Raw genomic sequence first — 27,618 nt, 5'->3', positions numbered from 1 at the left:
ATAATAAAAATATAACAAATAATCATGAATTTGCATAGCAGGGATTTGCCCTCATAGATGGCTGATGAGTAGCTATAACCATTTCTCTAAGTATCAGTGTCACTGATACAAATAGGGGTTCAGTGTATTTTGATTTGATCACAAAGCAAGAATCACTCAGGTCTGAAAAAAATGTGAATTCATAAATGGAGATATTGACTGCAATGCATTTCTGTTTACAAGGCTGCCCTTTACATTTCTGGAGAATTGCAGCAGCTGTGCCCAGGTACTTGCTCCACTGACTGTATTCATAGAACCAATCTTGGGTCAGAGGCTTCGGCCTACTGACCAGGCAGTGATGCACTGAGTCACCACTTATGGGCAAAGGCTCGCTGAGAAAGGTCCTTACAAGGCATCTTGGGATCACACTTCCACTCTACCTGCTCAAAGGTTCTCCTTCACCTTTCTGCACAGATAGGATTTTTCTTTTACTTCATATTCCTCCCATGCCAAGCAATTTTGCCACCTTATATACTTTGTTGCCTCTGCCTAGGGCTTCAGCTGTAACCCACCTTAGTGCCCTCCTCTGGAGCTAAGTTCTGGCATGGACTTTCCTTCTACAGTCCCAGCACCATGCCTTGTGCAGGAGCTATTAATTAAGGCCAGACCTGCTGGTTCTCAGAGCTCCATACACCTGCACGTTAGCTGGTGGTCTTTTTCCTAGAGAACACTGACTTGGAATCACCACAAACATTGAAACTAGGAGATATTAATTTCATTTCATCTTGCCCTTGAGAATACTCCAAGGTTGGGATAGGGGGTAAACATGAACTAAAATCATGATCCATTCCCTGATCCTTTTTCCTCAGTTCACTTAAACCACTGCCAAAGAAAGGAATAGAGATTAGATGTAGAGCCTGGTGGTAGAGCACTTGTCTAGCATATGCAAAACCCTGGGTTCAATACTTAATACCACGAGAAAGAAAAGTAGGGCCTGGGGATGTATCTCAATGGTAGAGCACATGTGTGCAAGGCCCTAGTCTGATCCCCACCACCAGGGAGGGGGGAGGGAGGGAGAGAGAGGAGGAACAGAAAGGTAAGTGTCAGAATCAGGACAAAGGAAGGGTGGGCTTAGAGGAAACAAAGAACAAATACCTGCTTGGCATCACAGTAGCGAAGTCCAAAGGCATGAAACTGAGGGAAGAAAGTTGGCTTGACTGCAATGATCTGTGTGTAGAGCTCTGCAGGCCGGGACATGGCTGGTGTGCCTGACAGTAAGATCACCCTCTTGGCAACCTAGAAGACAAACAGCCAAAGGTGCCCTGAATACAGGGAGAAGAACACAGGGAGCATCCAAAATGCCCGTGAGGCAGGAGTTAGATGCCATAAGAAATAGCAAAACCTCCTGACATTCAGCCTGAACCACCTTCCTGGCCTCTCACTGCTGGCAGTTCTCAAGTTCAAACATCACAGAAACAAGGGTAGATCTAGATTCCAAAGATACTCAATACCAGCCTTACTACAGACCTTCACATGGTGGACAACCTGGGATCTCTATGCAGGGCACTAGGAGCTGTAGGACCTAATGGAGATGCCGATATGGTAAGACGTCTTCTCCTTTTCTTAAGTCCTTCCTGACTGCCATCACAGCACTTAATATTTTCCTTTCCATCTCTCCAACTAGATGGAAAGCTCCTTGAGGTAAAGGACTAGGCTGGGTTCCCCTTATTTCCTGTAGCATTTGGTGCCTGGCACAAAGTTAAATAATCAGGAAGTATTCACTGAATGCCAAGAAAAATTCAGAAGGAAGCTAGTTTTAGTGTCACAAGGAACATGGAGTAAACACAAAGAATATAGCACTGGAACCAGAAGTGGGAAAGAGCGGCAGGTCTGAACTTCTGAATAGATTTCTGACATTCAAGTAGAATTTACTATAAAATAATGACACTGCTATGACCTGAAGGAAGTGACAGGGATTGCCTGTGTATATAGCCTCTATTTGATGTTCTTTAAATGAAAAAAAGGATTTTCCCATCTTCACCTTGGTTCAAGCCTAGAGGTCCCTGACTCCAGCTCATGTTGCAGTTAATAGGGACTTTAAGTGGCAGCACCCAGATCCACATTCCTTAATTCAGCCCAGGTCTGCAGCAGCCTGGTCAGCAGTGGGCAGGATAGAAATAGTCAATTTTAGTGATGTTCTCCACTACCCTAACAGAGACCTGTCCCCAAGGAGATCAGACCCAAATCCTGCACCTCTTGTAAAAAGAAGAGAAAGAGGTTGAGACTGAAAAAGTTCCAGCTCTGTTGGAACTTAATATCACCACAAATTACTGAAGAGAAAATTCACTTCAGCTCTGGGAAGGGACCCTACCTGGAGTTCAGTTGTCTAGAAACAGCTTGTTAACCACTGTAACCTTGAGCTAATGACAGTAATATAAGGCAATCACATTGAGTAAATCTCCTCCAGGAGGAAATTAATTTTTTAAATGAATACACTACCTCAGGAAAATAAATAAATAAAGGTGTAGCAATGGGAAGAAAAATGATTCCTTATAAATATACAATATATACAATTCTAAAAATGCACTTTTGCCCTCTCAGCCACTGCCAATACTAATTCCATTTTGAAGGGGCAGCTATGCATTTCACCAGCTATAATTTTCCACAGTTCAATTACCTGGGTCTTCTAATTTCCTGCAAGGTTTAATGCAAACTCATTAAAATAACAATGGGCTTCCTTAATGAAGTCTGTTGCATCTCTCACCCTGGCTTAAGACCATTTCAATGAAAGGGACAAGATGAAAAGGTTCTATAGATAAGAGAAAATCTGCCAGGTCCCAAACCCACTCCCGGTGTGGCTGTGCTTGCCCAGGACAGAGCCTGGGCCAAATCAGCTTGTGCTCCAGAGTATTTATAGGCTGTTAATATAATACTGAGTCACTTCTCTCATATACATCCCAGACCAGAGTGACAGGAGCTGTGCAAATGGATGTTGGTGGGTGTTAAAAAGCACAAACAACAGTACAGATAGAGAAAAAGGCTGGCTCTGAAAAGGAAGCTGCACAGCATCTAATCTGATTGACTGAGCCTGTTCCCTGCTCAGTCCCAAAACGTTCACCTTATCGTCACTGTCATCTGTAACGCCTTTAATCTATACCCAGGTGCAAATGATTTTTATGAGAACTTCCAAGCTAGGAAAATATAAATGCATAAAGCCAGATAAATCAACACCAACCTGAACACGACAGTTAACCAGCCTGGCTAAGGAAAAGTGGCACCCAAGAAAGCTCCAATGGAACAATGGGAAAAAATACTCTCTGCTTGGTGTGATTCCTGAGCAGACACTGTTGGGGGCAGATAACCTTCAAAGATAGGCTTGGTTTCTTCCTGAGCTGGGTGTGGGAAAGCCCTGCAGAATAGGTTGCTAGCAGGATAGTAGGTCAAATTAACCAAGAGAATCTTATGTGGTTATTCAAATAGATAACCTTTACGTAGGTTTTAAAATATGAGCCCAGAGAATGTTCTACTGCAGAGAAAGGAGATGAAGTTGTTTAAAACAAGTTCACACAAGAAGCAGTTTCAAAATGTTTCATCACTTTTCATTGTTCTCTTTTTTTTTTAATTCCAACTGAGCCAATAATTTGTTTGCAGAATTATTCTGATTGGCTATAACATCCTTTACCAAGACCTAGGCCAGAAATAAAATCATGCTCCCCCAAGCTCAGTCCCATTCTTTTATCCAGTATTACTCCTAATAGTCCTCTAAATAAAGCTTATGCAATAATCTCAATTTAGAAATAAGACAAAAAAAAAAAAAAAGACAGGTAACATCAGAGTAGACCACATCCAGACTACCCAATTGTCCAACACTCATTAACCCTGACATGGCAGGGACAATGAAGCTATTAAACTAGTATAGAAGTCACTACGCAATCTTCAAAAATAAGGACAGTGGCAAGCACAGCTTAGAGCAATTGACCGAAAGCACCCAGATCAAAAACAAATTTAGGGGCTGGGAATATAGCTCAGTTGGCAGAGTGCTTGCTTTGCATGTACAATGCCCTAGGTTTAATCCCCAGCATCACAAAACACAACAACAAAACAAAAACACAACAACAACAAATGCAAGATCAGAGTGACCCCTCTCCCAAGAAGAAACAGCAAAATCCAAGGCCTGAGGACAGAGGAAAGACCCTTAAGCAGATAAATCCAGAGATGAGAATTTGGGAAGGGGACTGAGGTTCTGTGCTTCATTTTGCCCCCAGGCATCGTTTTCCCCAGGACAAACAGCATAATTATGGCCACTGCTGCCCAAAGCCATCCCCAGTACCAGCCAAAGGCCACTTAACACTCAGTGATACCTAGTGAATGGCCTTTTTGAGCCTCTGATTAGGTCAGCATATTTTGTGTAGGTGAAATGATTCCTCTAGGTCTTCACCTGTGTTCCAAAAACTCTGAAAGGTACTAACATGACTAAACTGATGTGCATGATTAGGGCTTTCAAGCTACACAACAGCATTTCGGCTACCAACGAAATTGTGATGCCACAGTTCAGGCAGTCCTAGAGTTAGAACAGACAGAATGAAGACGGATTACAGGCGTATTGATTCAAAATACCAATATGCTATAATGAGAATACAGCAAATGGTGTAATTCTAGCTGATTAATGTCATGCCATCATCAGCTTCAAGGCTCGCAAACCACTCGTGGACAGGTATTAAGAGAACAAGCATGTGAAAATTAAATACTAAGGTGGATTTATTTACTCTAGAAAACAGTCTATTTCTGTAAGTATCAGATGCCAATAATTTCCTTTTTAAGTCTGACTCTGTAATGAACTTGAGAATAAACCAGAATGGCTAGGCCCAGGGGCTTCACTTGTAGACTTGACATAACAGGGGAAAAAAACAGAGCCAGCCAGCTGATGGCCCTCTCCCCTCTGGCCTGAAGAAAGCACAGAGCCATCTCTTACAGATGCAGGGGACTGAATTTTCTAGTGCCTGCTTCTGTATCTTGAGAAGACAGTCAGTCACTGCAGCATTGTAAGAGCTATGATTTAGTTACAAATCCATCAAAAGGGAAGAGATTCATATTTGATGGATTTATACAATAATGCTATTTGTAAAAAAAGAGGGAGATTCTTTTGGAATGATAAAGAATGATTTTCAAGATACATTATTAAGGAAAAAAAAGCAGGTTTAGAGTAGTGGCGGTAGGACACTCTGAAGGTGAAAGGAAACACGCACACCTACACTGTGTGGGTGTGGGCTAGTCCACAGAAGAAAACTGGAAATCTGGTGCCTACGGCTGCTTGGGGAGAGGGATGAGACAGGATCCTGAGGTAGAGGAAAGATGTAGTTTTGTACGACAGTGTAAAGATGTAGTTTTCCTTCCTTTTGCACATTTGAATGAAACATCTATTTGAACTACTCTAATAAAAAAGGAAAAAGAAAAGCCTGAGCCTTTTAGTCAATCTCTCATTAACTTATCATTAGAGATATAAAAAGCACTCTACTCACAGGAAAGAGAAACAGTATTTATTAGGAAAGGATGGTGGGATTCCAGGGGCCTTTTCTCTTTAAAAATTATAATTTTGTTATTATAGTGGTTTAATAGCAACAACAACAAAATCAGTATAAACAAAACCAATTACTAACAAAAAAACCAAGCACATACACTAGATGCTCAAAAGAGAGATGATAATCCTCAGAGCTAGTGTCCGATGCGGGAAGAGGGCCCTGATAGAGGTTGAATGGGAATTAGAAGGGTTCTGCCTGGCCAGGCTGGACTCAGAGGCTCCACCAGAAGGTACGATGAGAACCAAGAAATCCTGCTTATAGGAATTTGTCCTGATAATGATAAGCAGGCAACTACGTACAGATGGATGAGGTTCACTGCTCAATTATTTGTATCAACAAAGAAGGGTAAGGATCAAGGCCTGACGCTAAAGGTTAACCTCCAGGGTGTTTTACACAATGGCATGCTCTACATCACTAAAAACTTCCATCTTGCCCTACAATTGGCATGTCAGAAAAATAACCAATTGTTAACAGTGGTTTTCAAGTTTTAATTTTGTCGTTTAGAGTTTTTTGTTTTACCTACTTTCATACGTTTACATATACTGTATACTTACTTATAGACTAAGCCACTTGGTTTAGTATTAATAACTCAGGCAAACAATGCTGTGGGGGGAAGAAAGAGGTCCTCTTTCCCATGGGACAAGGATACCAGTTTCTTATGAGCTAACAACATGACCTCTATATGCTGAATGCTGACCACTTACAAAATTCACATTTCTGGTACAATCTAGTTCTGCTATCTCACAGGCTATAAGATAATATGAAACACATGTGCTGAAAATATTTTATGATATTCATTATCAGAATATAGATTTTGGTTTAGTTTGAGTACTAGGGATTGAACCCAGGGGCACTTAACCACTGAGCCACATCCCCAGCACTTTTTATATTTTATTTTGAGACAGGGTCTTGCTAAGTTGCTTAGGGCCTTGATAAGTTGCTGAGGCTGGCTTTGAACTTGCAATCCTCCTGCCTCAGCCTCCCTAGTCACTGGGATTACAGCCCCATAATATAGTTCTAAAAGATGTACTTTTAGAAAACAATCGAATGGCATTCAATAGGCCCATTAGGTGGCTTTTCAAAGACATACTTTGCTTCTTACCAACTATCTCCTTATTCCCAAAGCATTCAGACTCATTTCCTTAAAACATTTAGATTAGTGATTCTCAATGGGTTTGGGAAGCGGCTGGCTGGTAGGAAACATCTGGAGACAATGTTAGTTATCAAAGCTGGAAGTCCTACAGGCAGCTAGTGTGCAGAGGCCAAGGATGCTGCAGACATCCTACCATGCACAGGATGGCCAAAGAATCATCCAACCCAAAATACCAACAGCACCAAGGTTGAGCAACCTCTGATCTAGATAAAAATATAGCAAAGACAGAGCAAAAGGTTTAGTGAACAGAATTACAAGGGAAGCCCTGCCCAACTCCTTCACCCCAATCCTTTCATTGTCCAGCACTATATGAAGTCAATATTACTTCAAGACACCTTCATGGACAGCAGGCCATGTTCATAGCTCCTACTTTAAAATATTAATTCACCCACGACCTACAGCAAATGTAGAGTAATGTGTTCTTGTCAGCAGTTTAAAGATTTGTTTTAAATATGTCACTTTGAAATATACTCAAGATATTAAAGATGTATGTGTTCCAAAGGCCTGGTTCAGCAGCACATATTTCAGAACCTACTACATAGTTCTGAGTGCCCAACCAGACAATGGCTACATTAACAAGGCCTGCTAAGAAGCTTTCATATTACAATTTTAATGATATGATCTATCTACTGTGCAATCCTTTTGTCATCAGAGGTACAGATTTAATTTTAGCTTTGTCTATAATTCTGGAACCACGGTACTAAGACCTATTAACATATTTATAAGTTAAACATATCAAAGCCTCTCCAAAGACAGAAAGACATTTATGTGTCCATAAATGGCTATCAACATATAAATATTTATAGGTATATCAGCAGAGAATCAAGCCTTTTAAAGTAAAAGACTTTTATTTTTAGATTTGTAGCATATGACATAACTCTGCCTTGGAAGATGTGTCTTATCACCTGTTATTCCTTAATAAAATTAAAACTTTAAATGAGTAGACATTCATGTTCCGTTTTTGGGGTGGTGGTATTACAGTTTAGATATGAGGTGTTGCCCAAAAGCTTGTGTGTGAGACAATGTAAGAATGCTCAGAGGCAAAATTAGTCAAGATTATTAAATCTATTGACCTAGTCAGTGGATTAACTCACTGATATGGATTAACTGGGTAGTTAATGAAGGCAGGTAGGGTGTGGCTGGAGAAAAGGTCACTGGCAATGTGTCTTTGGGTTTTACATTTTGTTCCTGGTGAGCAGAGCTCTCTCTGCTTCCTGGTTGCCACTTTCTGAGCGGCTTTCCTCCACCATACCTTTCCACTATGATCCTTTGTTTCACCTCAAGCCCAGAGCCATGGAGTCCACCAACCATGGACTTCATTAACCTCTGAAAACATGAGCCAACACAAACTTTTCCTCTGCCAAGTTATTCTTGTCAGGTGTTTTGGTCACAGTGACACAAAGCTAGCTAAAACAGGTGGGAAAATTAAATTAATTGTCAAATGCTAAATTTCACTAACAGCAAATCTGTTTCGCTTAGTTTAGGCAAAAGTGGAAGCTCTTTTTAGGCACTAAAAGCTACAGTTTCAAAACACTGGGGTGACACAAAGGCTGCCTAAATAGAATGCAGGATAAACCTGAACTTCTGTTGGCTCTACATCAGCTAAAGTGGGTTCCTCCAAAGCCACTGTGAGACTTCTAACTTGCATGAGAGAAAATGCTACTTTCATAATCCATCTTCACATGAGGAAAAAAACTTACCCTAAGGAAATTTGGTGCCTACCCGCTCTGTGAGGGGTAGGGACCAAGACACCAACCAGAATGCCAGAGAAACACAGAGCCTGGACTGCACACCAGACACGTGCAGGGAAAGACCTGACCCTACACTTCATACCCACCCCTGCTCTGCTCTGAATCAGAACTCGTCACAAGTCCAGGTGCTCAGGGACTAGTGCAGAACCCCACAGAAAAGAATGTGAATAGCCAGTGCTCCCATGAACCAAGGAAGCCCAGAGAGCACTGAAAGGTGACCAGCTTATAAGGCATGTCTCAGTTCTGCCAGTCCTTCCTGCTGATAACCACTGGCCCTGGCTGGTCCTAGATTTGGATAAATCAACTTCTTTGGTCCCCAATACCTTGATAGAGGTGACTCAGACTCTTCTGAGCTGCTCTGTGAATAAGCTGATAAAGGTTATCCCATACCCAGGAAGGAAGCCAGAGAAGGCTTCTGGAGTCCTATTCCAATCTGGCTTGTGACCCTCAACAGGACTTCAACTGGACTACTGGGTTCTTAGAAGAAGAATGTCAGGAAGGAAAATGGAACTGACACCAAACCCTAAGGAAAGCTGCCCTCAGTCAATCCTGAATCCTGTCCACCTACAGCTCACAGGCCTGGACAGCAACGGCTCTACAAGGACAAACACATACCTGAGCAATACCACAGGTTTCAAGGCTCAGTGGGCACAGACCCCAACTCTCCTCTCATTGGCACTCACCTTTAGGATGGGCACAGCTGCTCGACAGCGGGCGGTCTTGATGTTTTTGAGGAAGTGAGATTCATCCTGAAAGAAACAGCTGTGTGGGTGAACAAGGCTCAGTTCTGAGTGGGCAGAGGGAGCCTACCTTAAGCTTGATCTTGGCCTGGCATTTTCCGTGTGGATATCTCCCATGCCATGTTCTCATTCAAGGAGATGAAGCAGGGGACCCAGGGAAGGACTCAGGGCTCTGAAGCAGCTTCTTTACTACACTCTAGGCAAGTCACTTACATCTCTCCAGGCAGTGAATCCCTGCCCCCTCAGAGGCTGCTTGGATGAACAAGCCACTGAAAATTGATTTGCTGCTTCATAAGAGGCACCTCACATCTGTGTGGCACAAGACTAAGATGTACTAAGGACCCATCATGTGTCCAGTACCTGCCCTAGGGGCCAGCAGTACAGTGAGGATGTTGGACACTGATCAGTCAGTATTACTACTGGGGGATGTGAATGAAGCACCGTGGGGACTGAGAAAAAAAAGGATGATCCTGTCCTCCAGGAACAGGCAATCATGCCCCAAATATGACAGCTCTGCATTCTGTGTATAAGGAAACACAAGACTCCATTATATCTCCTAAAGACAAATGAGTCACTACAAATCATTAGTACATGAGGGTAAATTTTCTAGGATGGTACACATTCTAATTTCTTGCTATGTGACTCTGAAAAGCTAACTGACCTCTCTGTGGAGCCAGTTTCTCCACCTGCAAAATGGGTATAATGATAGCTCTTAACAAATGAGGTTGCTGTATTTGTGTATGTATGTATGTATGTATACACACACACACAAATAATATTGTGCATATATTATGTATATATTTCCCCCCCTGGTGGTACTAGGGACTGAATCCAGGGCCTTGGACATGCTTGGTCTTACACACAGAGCTCTCAGATCAGTCCTGCCACTTAGCATTCCATGTAGCTGTCCTATGACTAGGGGTACTAAAAAGACTCAGCTCTGTCTCTGGAGAAATCTACAAGGACTCCTGTTCCATTTCAGCTATGATGAACAAAGAGGTCCTCAAAAGCAGAATGGAGGGAAGCATGAGATGCCCCCAAAACATTAAGATAGACACTTTGACTCTAGTCACAGAAATGTGGGGTGTAACAGTCATGCTCTGGCTTCATGTCAAGTCCTCAGGACAGTCATGAGATTTCTCTCTTTATAGAGAAAATCAAAGAAAGTGCAAGGACACAAAGGGATCAGACTCTCAGACTAATGGGTGAAAACGTGTCCCAAGCAATGGCTTGAAACCAAAGCTGCTTCTAAGAAGCATGACATGACAGGGTTGTCACTATATTCCTTTCTACCATGTTTCTTTGAAGTCACCAAAAGACAGGGCTTTTACTTCACTGAAGAACAAGCCAACGTTTGCCAAAAAATATCATGGCAGAAACAGAAAATCCAATTCTGAAGCCAGATGCAAACAGCTTTAATCAATGATCCTCTACATTGTTAGCTTTATGTCTGGGGGAAATGATCATTACTCCCACTGTCGGCTCCGGTAGCTATGAAGGGATAACTCAGGAACAAAAGACGATACCTGCTCCGGGGGCTCTGGGAAGATCAGTGGTTACACTTCATGCAAGGGGACACACAAGAGATAAAGGTGTTCTGCTTCTAACACCCAGAGCCATCATCTTCCACCCTGGAATACCCTTTTATGTTTTTTGAAAATTTTTTGTGCTACTAGGAGTTTAACCCAGAAACTTGTGCATGTTAGGCAAGTAGGATATTCTGCTATTTTCATTTCACTTGGATGCTGACCGTTTTTAAAGCTAATGAATTTGTGCCAAACTACAAATGACTCCCTCAAAGACTTGTTACCCTTATAGCTTTGAAAAAAAAAAAAAAAAGTACATTTGTGTTTGCTTATGCCAAGAACACAGTGTGGTCTCATGTCCAGAACATGGTAAGAGATCCCCTGAGGTCAGCAATTGTCTTCTCCTTCTCTTGTCTGAGCTCCCAAAATGTTTTTATTTGGGAACTATGTTGACACATTCAGTTCTGAAAGAGCTGGCTGGGTACCAAGTCTGCCCAGACTTTCCTCATGAGTGCATGAGCCGTGAAAGGAGGAAAGCCAGGAAATGAAAGATGCGCTGTGGGATCTGGGAGCAGGACTCTAGTAAAGACTTCTTTTTAAAAAGCCCCGTAAAAGGTGCTTTTTATGTTTGTTGGTTTGGTTGGTTGGGGATGGGGCAGGGTGTCTTTATAATGGTTGAAAGGAAACTTATTGAACCACTTTGACAAAATGGCACACCCTTGCTGTCCAGGTTGCTGGCCTAGAGCCCCAGGTGGTCTTGGGTCAAGGTGTTGGCCTCCTATGCAGGCTAGAAATCCTAGCACAGACACATTCAACCACAGTTTTAAAATGTTCCCCAGGAAATGATATTGGCCAAATTATATTATTATGTGTATGCATGTATAAATACGTAACAACAAATCCCATCATTATGTACAACTGTAATGCACCAAAAACCAAACAAACAAAAAACCCTGTTAACATTTAAAAAAAGGGGAAAAAAATTTAAAAAGCTCCCCAGGAAATTCTAATATGCAGCTAGGGTTGAGAACTGCTATTTGAGAGGAATGTAATGCCAGCTCTCCACAAAATAAAAACAGTGATTTCTGTTCCCCAAGAAACTGAGAAAGACTCAATGAGATTACAGATCCCTCTAGGAATTTCTAAGAGATTTTACAGAGATAAAATACTTGAAGACTTTGCAAGTCACTTACAATGATGACAACTTTGAAAGGGGTCTTTAGCTGTTTTTCCAACTTGCTAAGAAGGTCAAAACTGACAATGTTGACCAAGCCAGCTGTCAGACGGCCCTTCCCAGTTATTACCACATTGATCTGATCTGGGCTCAGAGACGGCAGCCACTGAAGGAATGCCTGTGGATGACAAGGGAGAACAAAACACAATAAATAAAGATAGGCCAGCCCTCTCAATATGGACTGATTTTATCATTTCCTGAAAAGCACATCTGGTTTCACTCTCCACACCCCCTGCATCTGCCAAAAAAAAAAAAAAAAAAAGCCTTGTTATCTCTACCTCCCTCTAACCCACCTGCCCCCTCATTGTCCACTGACAGGATACCCCCTCTCTTGTCAGCAGGTACTTGTGGTGACTCTGGGTTTCATCTCTGTGGTCTCAACTAGACAAGAAGTTTCTGCTGGGGAAGAATGTGATTCTTTCTAAGAATTTTATGAAGGACTTAGGAGAGCAATGAAGACAAACTCCATTTACTGATGATGATGTAAATATTTATGTAAATTTATGTAAATATTTTCTACAAACACAACTGCCTCTCCACCCCCCCAACCCCCCAAAAAACCCTGCTCTCCCCAGCAACCCTATAGCCTCTAGTCAAATTTGCTCCCTGGAGCCAGGGGAAGGTCACCAGGCACCACATCAACGCTGGGTGACCATGCACTTTCCAGCACTGCTTGGGCTGCACTGTTCTGACACTGGGGGTGCTGGCCTTTTCCCTAGTCTTGGTACTTCCTATAACCATCTCTCTGACTTCCCTGGAACTTCTGGGGTGCTGAGGGAATCTAACACATACAGGTTATTGACTGAATCACTACTGTCCACAGGTATTGGCAGAATTCAGAACACAGATAAAGAATGTATTGTTTCTACACACATTTTTTAAAGTTTTTGCCTTCTCTTTGGTTAGGATGGCACATCTGGGATCAGGCTGACCAGCAGTAGGAAGAAGCCATGCTCTATGGAAGCGGGAAGAGACAAAAGTCAGGAAGAGCTATGGCTGATGAGCTAGGTCTTCTTTCTCAGCTGTGTTTGCTTACAGAGATTTGATAACTCAGTGTTCACATTTTTTAGGTTCTCAATCCATAAGGTGACTTGGGTGACAGTGAACATCCCACCCATACCACCTTCTATAGAGTGCAAAACTCTGAGCCAAGAAGTCAAGAGGGGCCTTCAAATCCCACACTGCTCCTCACTAGCAGGAGACATGGTACATAACCCATCTGACATTTAGTTTAGTCATTCATAAAACTGGTCACTGCCTTGTGTTATGGGATTAAAGGAGCAAAGCTATTTTGGGAAATAAAGCATGGGGCAGATAGAAGCTATTAATGTGCATACAGAGGGAACAGAGGTACTGAAAGTGTCTACTGTTGGACCAACTGATGTCCCTAAGGTGGTAAATCCTGGACTTTCTTCCCCAAAACATAACCTGACTAATTCAGAAAATATAAGCCTTGCCAGCTTAAAATAAAAGGATGCCAACTTCTTTTTTTTTCTGTCTTCATTTGAGACCAGAACTTCAAAGATTCCAGGCCTTGTCTCCAAACCATTCTTTTGTTATTCTAGCACCAAGGAAAATCTTTCTTAAGATTCCAATACAAAGAGAATTAACCTGCTCCCAGGTGAAGCGCACAGAGGATGGTACCACAACCAGGAGTGGCCACTCCTTCCGGTAAAAGGCCGCTATGCAGATGGCTTGGATGGTCTTTCCCAGGCCCATGTCATCAGCAAGCAGCAGGCGACCTCTTTTCGCTATGGCAAAACTGCAAGCAGACAAAGGAAAGTCAGTAGCTTAGTACATGTGTTCCAATACAATCCATTTTCATCAACCTTACTACTGAAAGCAGGCTGCTCTGAGCAGCATGGGCTCTACTTGCAGCAAGATTTGCTCCCAAAAGAGAAAAGTCTAGGTGCAGATTAGGGGGCAATATAAAAAACAGAAAGAGGGAGTCAACACAGGGAAAATATGGAATGGTGGTCAAGTAGCAGGGAGAAGACCTAGAAGACAATTTGGCTATGGGAGCCGAGGGGCAAGGTTCCAAGAGAGGACTCATGAGGGAGGAGGTGTCAGCAAGAGGAATCAGAGGAAGGAAGGTTTCAGTGACAGGAGCCAACCCACACAGAGCGGAGCACGGGCAGATGAGGAAACATGAAGGTGGGGCAAGCTCAGCTGTCCATCACCAGGGCAATGACTCACTTGGGAAATCTGCCCAGGAAGAACAGACAGAAAGACGAGTCAAAGGGGTTAAAAATAAAGCTTTCTGAAGATCTGAGAGCACTTCATATGCATATAAGCAGAGGGCAGAGCTGGCAGAGACAGAAAATGCTAGAGAGGAGGAAGATGCACCAGGAGTAAGTGTCTGAGAGGGAGCTCAGCCTCAGCACAGGGTTTTCCTCAATTAGCAGCAGCCAGGATCCTGAAGCCTTAAGGTCTACAGATGCTAATAGTGTGCAGAAGTGGAGGATTTCACCACTTTGGAGCCAGAATGATCTGTGTGGGAATCCCACTTCCATCACTAAGCAGCTGCACCACTTTACGCACCCCTATGCCTCAGCTCCTCTGACAGTGAAGAGGGAATAATAGCAGTGCCTGCCCTCAGGGTGGGGGGAGGACTGACGGAGACAATATTCAGTGCACTTAAGACAGTGCCTGGCACCTTAATAAGCACCAAGAAGTGGTTATATTAGAACTATTATTCCACAAAAATGAGAAAAATATTCAAGACACAAATAGCAAAATGACTTGCTTGAGTCACTAGCAAATCAGTGAGAAGCTAAAAGGATCCCAAATGCCAAACATCTGGTCCCTTGCTCCAAACCCCAGTCCTTTCATCTAATTCCTAAAAACTGACATTTGCCCAGAAACCTGATAATCAGCTGGTAGAATAGCTCTTTCTTTAATTCTCCTGTAGCAAAAAGAGAAAGTACCATCTTCTAACCTGTATCTGGTAGGGCATATGAGGATTCTAAGAGGCACTTGGCCTTTCTGATTTCCTGGAAACATTGTTTCCCAGGAGGGAAACTAAGCAGCAGCTCTCTAGGTACCTGAAGCTAGCATGCCCAAGGCCCAGCACCATGTACGACAAAGGTGTCATGTTGTAGACTTCCCTGTCCTCCCAACAGCATCTACCTGGGTGAGAGGGAGTGTCCCTCCCTGTAGCCCCAGCCGTGGATGCTGGGAGGAGGAAGCAGAGTGCCACCCTCCTGTCCCCTACAGGACTGGTCGCCCCCTGCACACCTGCTCTATGAAGTCTTCCCATCCAGTTCTGGTATCTACCCACAGCACAGACAAACAAGGAAGGCAGGTGTGAAAATTTCATCTTTTCATTTCATTTTCTGACTTGCAAAATTGGTGGCCAGGGAGGACAGGCAGTACATAAGAAACAAAATCCATAGAGAACAGCACTCCCTTTGAGTGCCTTTTGTCTCAGCCTCCTCAGCTGTGCCACCCACAACTTCCAGATGGCTTGGTCCATCTGGTCATTCTCAACGCGGAACAGACCCCCGAACTTTGCATTCTTTCCTCTCCCCTGCCCTCAGGTGGCCCAACTAAGGAACAAAGTGTCCAAAGCATGAGAACAAAGAAAAGGTCTGGATAACAGAGCAACACAGCCAAATGCATCTTCTCTAATTTGGTATTACAGGAAAGAAAGCGCTTCAGGCGTCACCAGAAACCACAGACTTGAGCCTCAATTCCATTTCTGAGTGACTTTGAGTAAGTGGCTCTTTCTGGTCCTGGATGCATTCATCTGCTGAATGGAATATTATATATTATATTAGTGGTTATATATTAGTTATATATTAGTGGAAGCTGATATAAGATTCTGCTCCATAAATATCAAGGTATGTTTGACACAGTCCTTATATTAAAAAACAAAGATAGTGGAATTGACAGCCCACATCCCCCTAAACTAAATCTCTAATCATTCAGAGACTAAAAGTTAAAATCTGAATTTAATTAGAAAGCTTTGAAGAAAGGCTACAAGGACCATCAGCAGCTTTACAACCATACAGTGTGAAAAAGATGAAAGCTCCTATCCACAGTCCAGTCCTACGGCTATAGCTGTGGTCACATGCACATCTGTCTGGGATGTCTCACACACATACCTCCCTCAGGGTAATGGTGTGAGCTGGCAAGACCAGCATTCACCAAGTGCCAAAGGATATCTAATAGAGCATGAAGAACATGGATACAGCAGAAGGGCTGCTCAGAGGGTGGGGCCTGGCCACCTGTCTCAGGTCTAGTGAAGAAGCCAGAGGAAAAAAGATCAAAGAATAAGCTATCCTGAGCCTCATGAAAACAAGGCCCGAAGGACACCTCAACAGATGAAGGATTGAAATGGCAAAGCAAGTAGTTATTCAAAGTAGTTCTTTTAAGAGAGATGGAAGTTGGAGGGGAAAGGAAAAAAGGAGGTGTCAGGCAGGGCTGGGACCACTGGGTTATAAGGGCAGCTGTGTCCAAACAGTACATAGAGAAGAGAATTCCCCCAGAGTAGTAGCTGAGCTTACACCAGAGCACCACACTCAGGCTATAGGCAAGCAGTTTTACAGTGTGTCAGCTCCACTGAGAACTTGGGTTCCCTCCCTTGCATGGACTCTGTCTCCAGCCATGCTGCCTAATAACAGCTCTAACTCCTATTACTTCTGGATTGACCATTGAGACTTCCTCTTTTCACTCCTTCAAATCCCATATTTTATGAGAAGGCAAGTTGAAAACTAGCATTTACTTCTCCCAAGAAAAACTGGGGGAAAATGGTCAGGACATGACTTGATCTTTTTTCTTTCTATAACAAGGTCACCCTGACTTTCCACTTTCAGACCAAGTAATTCAGGTGTCATAGGCCCTACGCACTGGATCCAAGGGTGGATTTAACCAGCAGGACTTTAAGCCTCCAAGTCCATGTGACTGGCTCCAGCATCACCATTAGACCCAATGACAACAGTGTGAGATCCATCAGGAAAAATGGGTTTCAGCTGGGTTGCTGAGCTGATGGAAGGCGAAGCCCAAAACATCACAAGCTGTCACTAAAAGGAATGTCTGGGTGAGACTAGTGCAAGCCAAGAAGAAAGTAGAGTGAAGAGAGGACCAGAGAGTCGTGATGAGATCTTTAAACATGATAGATTTTCTATCATGTGCAGAGAGAAATTTCTATTTAAGCTACTTTGAATAGGGTCTCTGCACACCTGCAATCCGGAGTCCTGGCTAATGCATGGAAATTGAAATCAGTGGTTATAATAAGGCTCTGGTAACTGTGCACCTGATTGTTTAATGCCTAGATGTTTTTAATCACCCATGCAAGATGAGTATCCAAAAAAGAGGTAGCATCTGAATCCAGTCCCTGGTGAGTGATGAAATTCAGAAATTCATGCAAGAGAGTGTGAAAGGAAGATCAAGAACCTACTTGACTCCAGCTCTCTGAAAGGGCATCAGAGTAGACACGAGCTTGGCATCCACTTCAGAAAGGTCTGCCTCAGGGACCTCAACAGGTTGGAGAGATGTCTTTTCCAGCTGAGAAGCAAATGCCAGGGTGAGAGTCTTGGGCAGAGGATCCAGCTGAACTTGTGGGAGGCAGCGTACCCTTGTAACTGGAAAGAATAGAGGCATGTGAGCCAGAATGGTCATGCCCAAGAGACATGGGGAAGAAGAAAGGGCTTCAAATGCACAATTCAACAAGTTCTGCCACATGTCATCTTCTCAAAAAGGCCGGATGCAAACTGGGATCTGACAGCTGCCTACTAGCACAGTACATGAACCTAGAAAATTAATTTTCTCTCTATGTTCCTTGATTTCTGCAAATAAAGCACTGGATGATGCAAAACTGACTTGGTAGACTACACAAACACTGGAAGAATTGCCAAGTATTTTTGTGATTGATGTTTATAAATCTAAAGTAATCTTAAAAAATTATCTTGGTTTTCCCATTAAATTCAATAAACACCCATATTAAAACCTCAGCCCTGGAAGACTCCTAAAAAAGCAAGTCTTAAGCAGAATGAATCTCGCCTTATTTCCCTTCTTGTGCTTTGATGGTCTTGATGTCTGAGAAGGCAGCCAACTCTAAGTCACCTGCTGTCAACAGCTCTGCACAGGATATTAGGTGTTCCCAAGGAAGACTGCTAGGGCAGCAGTGCTGCCTACAAACATCAAAAGGCACAGTTCATGCAAATGCCTCAAACTGATAAAAACACACATTTTGACCCTTTTCATAAAAAAAATAGTTATCTCTAAAATATCCATTAGTCTGAGTGTGAACTTATACTCATGATCCCCTTTAGTGGGGGTCAGTAAGTTAAGGCTTGAGAGCCAATTCAGCTTACTGCCTTTTTTGAGGGGGAGGGAGAGGTATTCTAGAGATTTAACCCAGAGGACTTTACCACTGAGCTATATCCCCAGTCTTTTTAAATTTTGAGACAGGGTCTCATTAAGTTGTTTAGGGCCTTATTAAGTTGCTGAGGCTGGCCTTGAACTCACAATCCTCCTATCTCAAGTCTCCTGAGCCACTGGGATTATAGGTGTGTACCCCCATACCGGGCCAGTTGCCTGGTTTTTTAAGATAAAGTTTTACTGGACCAATCAATTCTGGATTGTCTATGGCTACTTTCACATGACAAAGGCAGAGCTGAGCAGTTCAGACAGAGACCCACATAGTCCAAAGCCTAAAACACTTATTATCTGGTCCATTTAAAAAAAAAAAAAGTTTTATTGTGTTGGGGATGCAACTCAGTGGTACAGCATTTGCTTAGCAAGTACAAAGTCCTGTTTCATCCCTAGCAACACACACACAAAAAAAAAAAAAAAAAAAAGAAAGAAAGAAAAAGAAAAACCTACCAACTCTGGCTAAAATTAGAGTATGCACGATTACTTAGAGTGACTCTTTGAGTTTAGGGCCCTTTACTTTCCTTTCAAGTAAACTGATTCTAAACCCCTTTACAATGGATGGAGAAATCTTCTAGATAGGGCCATTAACCCAAGTGGGAGGAAAAACCTTAATTGGGATCCATACAGAAATGAAAGCAAATAAATTGTACCAAATTTGCTTCCTGAAAGAATTTAGCCTCACCTGATTTTAAAATTAAGAAAAAGAAGGGGAAAAAATCACACCTTTATTCAATAGAGAAACAAAATAAGTAAACCAGAGATTTAAAAAAAAAGTTGATAAAATATGACTGACCTAGATATCCCTGGCAGCTAGTCACCATTAAACTCTAATCACAGTCTGCTATATGTGGGCTGTATCTTAAGATGTTCCCTTTTATCATTTGTCTTAAAAAAAAAAACTAATTAGAAGAGTAGCCATTATTTACAGATCTTAGTTGCTCTTCCTCCATCATCTCTTCAAGGGCACCTAGGAGTCATAACAACCACCAGTGGGCTAATTGCCCTTAGGTACCCAGGAAAGGATACCAAAAAGAAAAACAATAAACATTTTATTTCTACCCAATATTACTTGAATTCTAAGATTATTGGTTCTCTATTCTATAGTCAGGTGTGATCAGATATGTTCTTTTGGAGAGAGAGGGTACTGGGGCACTCAACCACTGAGCCACATCCCCAGCACCCTATTTTGTATTTTATTTAGAGAGAGGGTCTCATTGAGTTGCTTAGCACCTAACTTGGGCTGAGGCTGTTTTTGATCTCACAATCCTCCTGCCTCAGCTTCCAGAGCCACTGGGATTACAGGCAGGTACCACCTGCAGGGCTGGATATGTTCTTAAGATCCTCACAGGTATTCCACGTCTTCAGACCCAACCATTAACTCTTCACCTCCAAAAATACCTATGTGAAGATGGAGGGCTGAGCTATCACTACTACCTTCAATTCCTTTGTATTTTCAATATATTTAAATCCATTTTCGTCCTTCATCAAACATAAGTACCTGTTATTTCTGGAAACAGTTTCCACGAACAGAATCACCATGACAGGAAATTAGGGAAGGTTGGCAGCTTTAATATAAAACATGCTGTCCATATTAATGTAGAAATCCATCGTGTATCTCCAAATTAAATCTGAGCATGCTGATCTCTGCACACTCCAGGAGACTAAGCATTCCATGCACTTGCAAAAACCATTTTCATTTTAATCCTAGAGATCTTCAGAACTCAAATACCCGAGGAAAGCTAAAGGCTGATGTGAAATGCGGTACTTTGTAAGCATTATGCTCTTTTAGCTATTCCAAATGAGGGCATGGGGTGGGGGGGATACATCTACTGTCTCCAAAATCCTTTGCTGCTAGTTCAGCCAGCTGGGTGTGCTTGTGAGAATGCCACCATTTGCCATTCTTGTGAACCACCGCCTCTACTGTCCTTTCTTTGATGCAGAGAGATGTCAGAAATGTGTGCCTGGCTTCATGAGTCACATAGAAGTCATTTCTATGAAAAGCTCATTGGCAGAATGCTACTAGCCACACAGCTGAGAGATGCAAATGTTTTCAAATAGCAGCTGACAAGACAAGATTGTTGAGAACCCTTCTGGACTGTGACAGCCAGGAGAAACAAAAGGCCACATGCCAATCTCACTGCAGGCAGAAGGACACAAGGCACTTGAAAAGAGAGCAGAATAGCTTTTAGGTTCACTTTACTTAGAGAAAATAACCGTTACCATGCCATCAAAGGGCATTACATACTCGGGTCTTATGGCCATTTCCGCATTAGTTTAACAAGCACGTGCTCACTAGCTCGGGTCAGTGATCTAATTTCACACATGAGGGAGAAGACCTCAGGGTGGGGAGGGAAATACACATTTCCCAGGCCTATGGTGTTAATGACGGAATCAGAAATGAACTGAAAACTGTGCTACATTTTACAATGCCTTCCCTCCCTGGCTTCTTAGTTGATGAGCTGGCTTCTAAATTTCCTAATGGGTACTTTAAGTCTTAACTCCTGTGAGACTTTGTAATGATAAGAAAGCATGTAAAAACTCTAAATCTAGAATTCTTAACTCAGGATCTACGGAATTATTAAAGTAAAATGCAAACTTATATGTGTGTTCATTATGTGCACTTTTCTGGATGAAGAACTAACCATGTTCATTAGATAATTTAAGGAGTCTACGGCCCACAAAAGATTATAAATCACTACATAATGCTATATGTCAGGAGCCATGGTTTTTTAGCATTACATTCATCTGCAAATGCTATAAGTATCCTGCTTTTTGTCACTCCATAAAAGTCAGTCTTTATAGCTAAGATATTTATGTATCTTTCTTGGTTGAAAAACAATGAGGTAAGAGGAAAGAACTAACTCTCATTTCTCATCAAAAATTCAATTTTGGTCAAATAGTTCCCGCTGAATCACAAGTTGCAAATAGCAGCAGCCAGAGAGCCTGATGGACACCGGCCATCCTCCTGTCTCGGTCAGCATTTACTGATACTAAATAGCATCATCTCATATTCAAAATTAACCTTGAAGTTTACAGCAAGCCCTTCCTCAAAGACCCAAAAGCCTTTTCCTTATATTTAATTCCAGTCAGTAAGAGATAAAGATTAAAGATTAGATTCCTTTTTTTTTTTTTTTTAAACAGAAGGGACAAATGGGACCCAGGGTGTTGACATATCTATACAGGACATCACACATTAAGTCACAAAATGGGAGACACGGAGAAGAAACCCAGCTTGTTATTCTTCCTTAAAACCCTTGGGGCTCGAACTGTGGCTCAGCAGTAGAGCGCTCGCCTAGGACGGGCGGGACCCGGGTTCGATTCTCAGCACCACATAAAAATAAAGGCATTGTGTTGTGTCCATCTACAAAAAAGATTAAAATTCTCTCTCTCTCAATCTCTCTCTCTTTAAAAAAAAAGAAGAAAAAAACCCCCTCACCTGAGGGGCAAGATGGTCAGCTCCCAGGGGTGGGTCAGGTCTCTTCTGGCTGATGGGCACCAAAACATGCCTTCTCCCACTGTCCAGGAGGCCCAGCAAGCCCACAGGGGGACAGACAGGGGAACACAGGGTGCTACTGCACACCCACTGCAGAATCACCAAAGCTTGGAAGATGGACAACACTGGCATTCTAGTTCCAGGACAGGTCAAGATTCGACCATGCCCCTCTATCTCAGGCATATTAGAATTTTCTGCCCCATCTAAGCAGGGCACACAGAAGAAAATTGATAAGTCCAACTGCCCAACTGCAACCCCTTCTTCTTTTTTGTGGGGGGGACCAGGGATGAACCTAGGGCATTTAACCCCTGAGCCATATCCCCAGTCCAGTTTTTAAAATTTTGAGACAGGGGACTTGCTAAGTTGCTTAGGGCCTTATCAGGTTGCTGAGGCTGGCTTTGAACTCATGATCCTCCTGCTTCAGGCTCCCAAGCCACTGGGATGACAAGCATGTACCACTATGCCCAGCAAGCATCCCCTTCTCTTACCAGTACACATACCTCCTTCCTCTGGTCAGCCTCAGCAATACCTGTTAAAATGCTGAAGTTCCTTGGTCTAAACTTCTGTGTCTAATAGAATGCACCTCGTTATAAAACTGATAACCACTGAGACTACTTTCTTGAGCTGTTTATTCTAGAAGTAAACTGAGAGCCTGTTTGTAGAGGCTGTCTAAGGCCTCTCCCCTAAGCTAAGCAATCCCAGCTCACGATTAATTCTTTACATCCGCATCACTTCTATGATGAAGGAAGGTTTTTAGGCCTCAGGGATTTTAACAGCAGCATCACACCCTGAGGGATGAAGAACAATATGTCTGCGTGGGCTGTCATAAAACCACTATGTCAGTGGACATTAAAAAAGTTGCCTGAGAACATCTCACCTTTACCTACCCTGTCCTCAGTCATCTGAAGTTACTACAGTAGAAGAAGACTCTTCAAAGACATTAAATTTAAAGACTATTAAGTCTTAAAAATAGCAAGGTGGAAGGCTGGGGATGTGGCTCAAGCGGTAGCGCGCTCGCCTGGCATGCGTGTGGCCCGGGTTCGATCCTCAGCACCACATACCAACAAAGATGCTGTGTCTGCCGAAGACTAAAAAATAAATATTAAAATTAAAAAAAAAATAGCAAGGTGGGCTTCTCACTCAGTTTATTGTGTTCTTCCAAGAGAAAGTTCCATTTCCTGGTATTGGCATCTGTAATGAGAAGAAAAAACAACACTAAGCCAACAGGACACATGGCCCTCCTGCTGGGTCAGCATACTCGCTCACTCCCTGGCTTCCTAACCCTCCACTAAACTGTAGTGACAGGGATGGTCACATGCTGGGCACTGGGGATAAAGAAATAAAGAGCACTTGCCCTTGAGGCATCCACAACACACCAAGAGGAAGGACTGCAGAGATGATAATGATCACGGGTTGTAAGGGCTGTGATAAAAGATGCTACAGGACACATGACTGAGGATGGCTCAGGTCACAAATGCCCTGGATATCCAAGATGGGGATGACAATTGTAGCTTACATTTACTCGGCACTTACTTTAAGCCAGGCACCATGCCAAGAAAAGCCCTGGTGCCATCTTACCTGCCTCACAACTCCATGCAGTGGGCTCTGAGACTAGCTCCATTTCCACATAGGAAACAAACTGCATGTGTTCAGAGTGGTCAATCCACCTACGTTCAAATCACAGCTCTGCCTCTTACTGCTGTGTGATCTTGGGCAAGCTCTGTAATACCACTGTGCCTCAATTTCTATATCTAAAAGATGAGGCCACTACAGGGTTATTGTGAGGATTAACATGGAATTTACATGTAAAATGCTTATAAAAGTATGCATTGGGTTGGTGGCTCAGTAGTAGAGAACTTGTCCAGCACATGTGAGGCACTAGGTTTGATCCTCAGCACCACATAAAAATAAATAAATAAAATAAAGGTATTGTGTCCATCCACTACTTTAAAAAAGTTTTATATTAAAAAAAAGTATGCCTGGAAAATAATGAACATTCAGAAAGCTGGTTCTTTTTTAACTTTTTAAATATTTTTTTAGTTGTCAATGGATCTTTTATTTAATTAATTTATTTATATGTTGTGCTGCAGATTGAACCCAGGGCCTCACACACGCCAGGCAAGTCCTCTACCGCTGAGCCACACCCCAGCCCCCAGAAAGCTGGTTCTTAAGATATTGCTATAGTCACTATTATGTCATGTGCTAATTAGTAAGTGTAGCATAAATTACCTACAATGTTAACTAGAAGGGGGAGCATCTTACTACCCAGCAGGCTAATTTTTTAATTAGAAGGATTTCCCTACTAATTTACTATTTGAGAAAATCAAGAAGGTTTGGATTTTGTAAATGCTATCTGAGCAGCAAAAGTCAATTCCTCTAAGGTCATTTCTAAAGAAAAAAAGAAAAAAGCATAATGGACATAGGCCCAATTGAGGAAGGTAAAAGTAACAAAGCCTAAGTGGCACTGATGGGAGGACCAGACCACAGATGGTCTTGAATGTAGGGGCAGCAGAGGAAGCCTCTGCCCGACTACAACTTGTTCTGATGGCAGCAGAGCAGCAAGTGGGGAAATCCATGAGGAAGAGCTGTGGCCAAGAAGCCCACCCTGGTTTCTGGAAGTCTGGGTGAGCACAGGATGGGTTATTGATATTTTAGTCCTATCCACTCACCATATAGCAGGCCAGGTTGGGAGCAATTTCAAAAGCGGGTGGTAGACACCCATCATGTGTTGCCTTTTAAGGATCACCGACCACCAGCTAAAGCCAAACATCTGAGTAGGCGAGGAGCAGGGAATCCCAGGTCTCACATGAGCAGCTCACTTCATGACCAGGCCTCCCACACCCAAACCCTGCTGAGCAGCCCAGGCTCCTCAGGTAAAATCTGCGCAGCTAAAGAATGGTGACTTCCGGTCACCATCTCAAGCTCCCTGGAGCCCAGGCTCTGATCTAGGCTCTCAAGAGCAGAGATTCCACAGTGACATCTTCTGTGACCTTGTCTGGAATAGGGGCCTCACAGGCATGATGTTTCCAGGGTTTGTTTTCTACTTGCCTAAGGAAAAGACTAAAACCCTCCCAAGAATGGGAGAACATTAATCTATAAAATTCAGATTGTTTTTTAAAAACATCATGGGCTGAGCTGAGGAGGAAACCCAGGATGAGCCCCAGGAGTCTAGACTCCAAAGTTGCCCCTGCCCTATTCTGAATGGGCAGCTTTTAAAGAACCTCACCAAAAAAATATATATATAAATAAATAAATAAAGCAAAACCACTCTACTTTAGCCAGTGTTTTTCAATCTAGTCTGATTATTAGGTTTGCTTGAAGATTTTTAAAATCTTTTTAAAAACCAAGGCCCCAACCCCATCTCTGACCATTGAAATAAGCACCTCTGGTTGGGAAGGAGGCACCGTTGTGCCTAATTAGAGAAACTAATGAGCAGTCAGAGAGCAGACCCAGAAGTATTTTCAGACTGAGGCACTGTGTCCCCCTGACCAGCAGCAGGACCAGGGAACTTGTCGGAAACAGATTCTTTTTTCTTTTCCCCACTCTAGAGCTACACAATCAGAAACTGGTGTCTGATAAGCCATATTTTAACAAGTTGTACAGGTGGTTACCATGAATGCTAAGATTTGCAAACCACTGCCTTCATCTACAGAAAGGCACATTTTTAATGGCAACCAATGTTTTTATGTTCAGATAAGGCTAAAATGGAAATACATACTTTTTAATGACTTAAAAAGGAATTTATGTATTTGTACACAAGATGACACAGACCAGGTGACTAGGGAAAATTGTGGAGTCTTCTCTTAGGAGGCCTGAAGAATAAAACAGTCCCCACTATGTGTTCACCATCTGGAATAAGTGAAGTGTCATCTTTCTATAGCAAAGAGGCAGAACTAGAAGGTACGATCAAGAAAGTCATTTTTGAGCCCAGTGCACTAGCACATGCCTGTAATCCTAGCAACTTAGAACGCTAAGGCAGGAGGATGGCAAGTTTAAGGTCAGCCTCAGAAATTTAGGAAGGCCTTAAACAACTCAGCAAGACTCTGTCTCAAAATTAAACAGAAAAAAGGTTGGAGATATGACTCAGCAGTAAAGCACCCCTGGGTTCAATCCCCAGCACCAAAAAAAGGTAATTTTTCAATAAAGATAGAGACACTTCACTGGGATCACAGACCACTCTATAACACAGAGACCAATTACTTGCCATATTTCCTGGAATCCATCTGTTTAAATAGAGCAATCAGGTCCTCTGAATAGCTGACGTCTACCTCGAAGCGGGCCCGGGAGATAAGCATGCATCTCCCTTTGACAAAAGCAAGGGACGGAGCTGAAGGAAGGCTGGCGTATCCCCCAGAGCTGCCACCAACCCCTTCCAATGGCTCCAGGGTGACTGTGGGGAGGCGCTGAGCAGCTTTCACTGTGAAAGAAGAGAAAAAAGACAGAAGTGACAAGGTGGACAACTCTGGGCAACTTTAGTGTGGCCTAGGGTGACAAGGCAAGCAAGAAAGTATGGTAGGGACAAGGTATGTAGCAGATAGGTGAGAAGAGATACTACTAGGCTAGGAAGGCTTGCAAGTGTCCTTTAACTGGGGCTTTAGAATTTCCATACTTATTGAATGTGTCAGGTGCACGATGCACACCTGTAGTCCCAGCTATTTGGTAAGCAAAGGCAGAAGGATCTCTTGAGCTCAGGAGTCTGAGGTCAAACCAGGCAACATAGCAATACTCCTCTTAAAATCAACACACGCACACACAGAATATAATTCTTCTGATCAAGTTTTTTAAATTAAAAAATAAAGAATTCAGCAATTAACAAGGGGAGAGAAACAGTTCACTGGAATAAGTAAACTTGGGTAATTTCTGATTTAGTATTGGAGAAGCCACTGAAGACAACACAGCACAAATCAGCCATTTAAACCCTATTCTTGGGTCACTACTCTGACATTGGCTTGGAGAATAAGGGAACAAGAGACAGGACTGACAGGCCACAAATGAATGTTTCTAAACATAATTTCATGTATCACAGTTGCATTTTGTGGATCAACAGATTTGACTGCATACAACCAAACGGAAAGAAACAAAGTGCACCAAAGGGCAAGACAACTGAGTAAAGATATTTCCAAGAAACAAAAACAAATCTCATGCTTTAAAAAGTATTAAGGCCATGAAATAAAATATATATATAAATGTAACCAACTCAATACAGCAGAAAAAATGACTAGGAAACACTGGAAGAAATGTTCAACTTCACAAATACTAGGAAATATAAGAAGTTATTTTTTATTTACCAAAGTTACAGAGGGAAAACCAATTAGACATCTGCATTGCTAGTTGGGAATAAAACCTCTGGAGAAAACTTGGCAGTATACACATCAGCTCTAAAAAGTGATCATAATGATCCAACTTCTGGGGATCTATGCCAAGTAACAACTGAAAACAGACATATTCTTGTTCACAGAGATGCTCCTTATAGCTGGCTGGAAGACTGGGGAAAATGGGAGCAAATTAAGCAGTAAGAAAATGATTCAAACAACCTGTGGCATATTCATACACTCAATGTTATGCAGTCATTACTATTTTTTAGAAATTCTGGAAAAGGCAAAAGTTGAAAAATACTATTACATTCAATAACATTAAATCATTTATTGTTTTTTGATACCAGGGATTGAACCCACAGGGGCAATCAACCATTGAGCCACATCCCCAGCCCTTTTTATATTTTATTTAGAGACAGGGTCTCTCTAAGTTGCTTAGGGCCTTGCTAAGTTGCTGAGGCTGGCTTTGA

General features: G+C 42.5%; 1 protein-coding gene across 5 annotated transcripts in view; it reads right to left on the bottom strand.

Moving 5' to 3' along the window:
- Positions 1-27,618, bottom strand: part of Smarcal1 (SNF2 related chromatin remodeling annealing helicase 1) — a 165,741-nt gene that overhangs the window by 24,716 nt on the left and 113,407 nt on the right. For 3 of the 5 annotated variants that reach the window (XM_040267766.2, XM_078017971.1, XM_021730729.3), the window contains 7 exons: positions 26,038-26,250; positions 22,974-23,024; positions 17,364-17,547; positions 13,574-13,724; positions 11,922-12,080; positions 9,146-9,211; positions 1,135-1,275 (listed from right to left, as the gene is read on the bottom strand). In XM_040267766.2, the coding sequence (XP_040123700.1) occupies positions 1,135-1,275; positions 9,146-9,211; positions 11,922-12,080; positions 13,574-13,724; positions 17,364-17,547; positions 22,974-23,024; positions 26,038-26,250 (965 nt within the window). The remainder of the gene's footprint in view (positions 1-1,134; positions 1,276-9,145; positions 9,212-11,921; positions 12,081-13,573; positions 13,725-17,363; positions 17,548-22,973; positions 23,025-26,037; positions 26,251-27,618) is intronic. The other 2 variants (XM_040267765.2, XM_078017973.1) reach the window with 2 other exon arrangements.

Source organism: Ictidomys tridecemlineatus, chromosome 7 (assembly GCF_052094955.1).
Source record: "Ictidomys tridecemlineatus isolate mIctTri1 chromosome 7, mIctTri1.hap1, whole genome shotgun sequence".
Lineage (NCBI taxonomy): Eukaryota > Metazoa > Chordata > Mammalia > Rodentia > Sciuridae > Ictidomys > Ictidomys tridecemlineatus.
The sequence above is the reverse complement of the archived record's forward strand: the minus strand, read 5'-3'. Positions and strand labels throughout refer to the sequence as shown.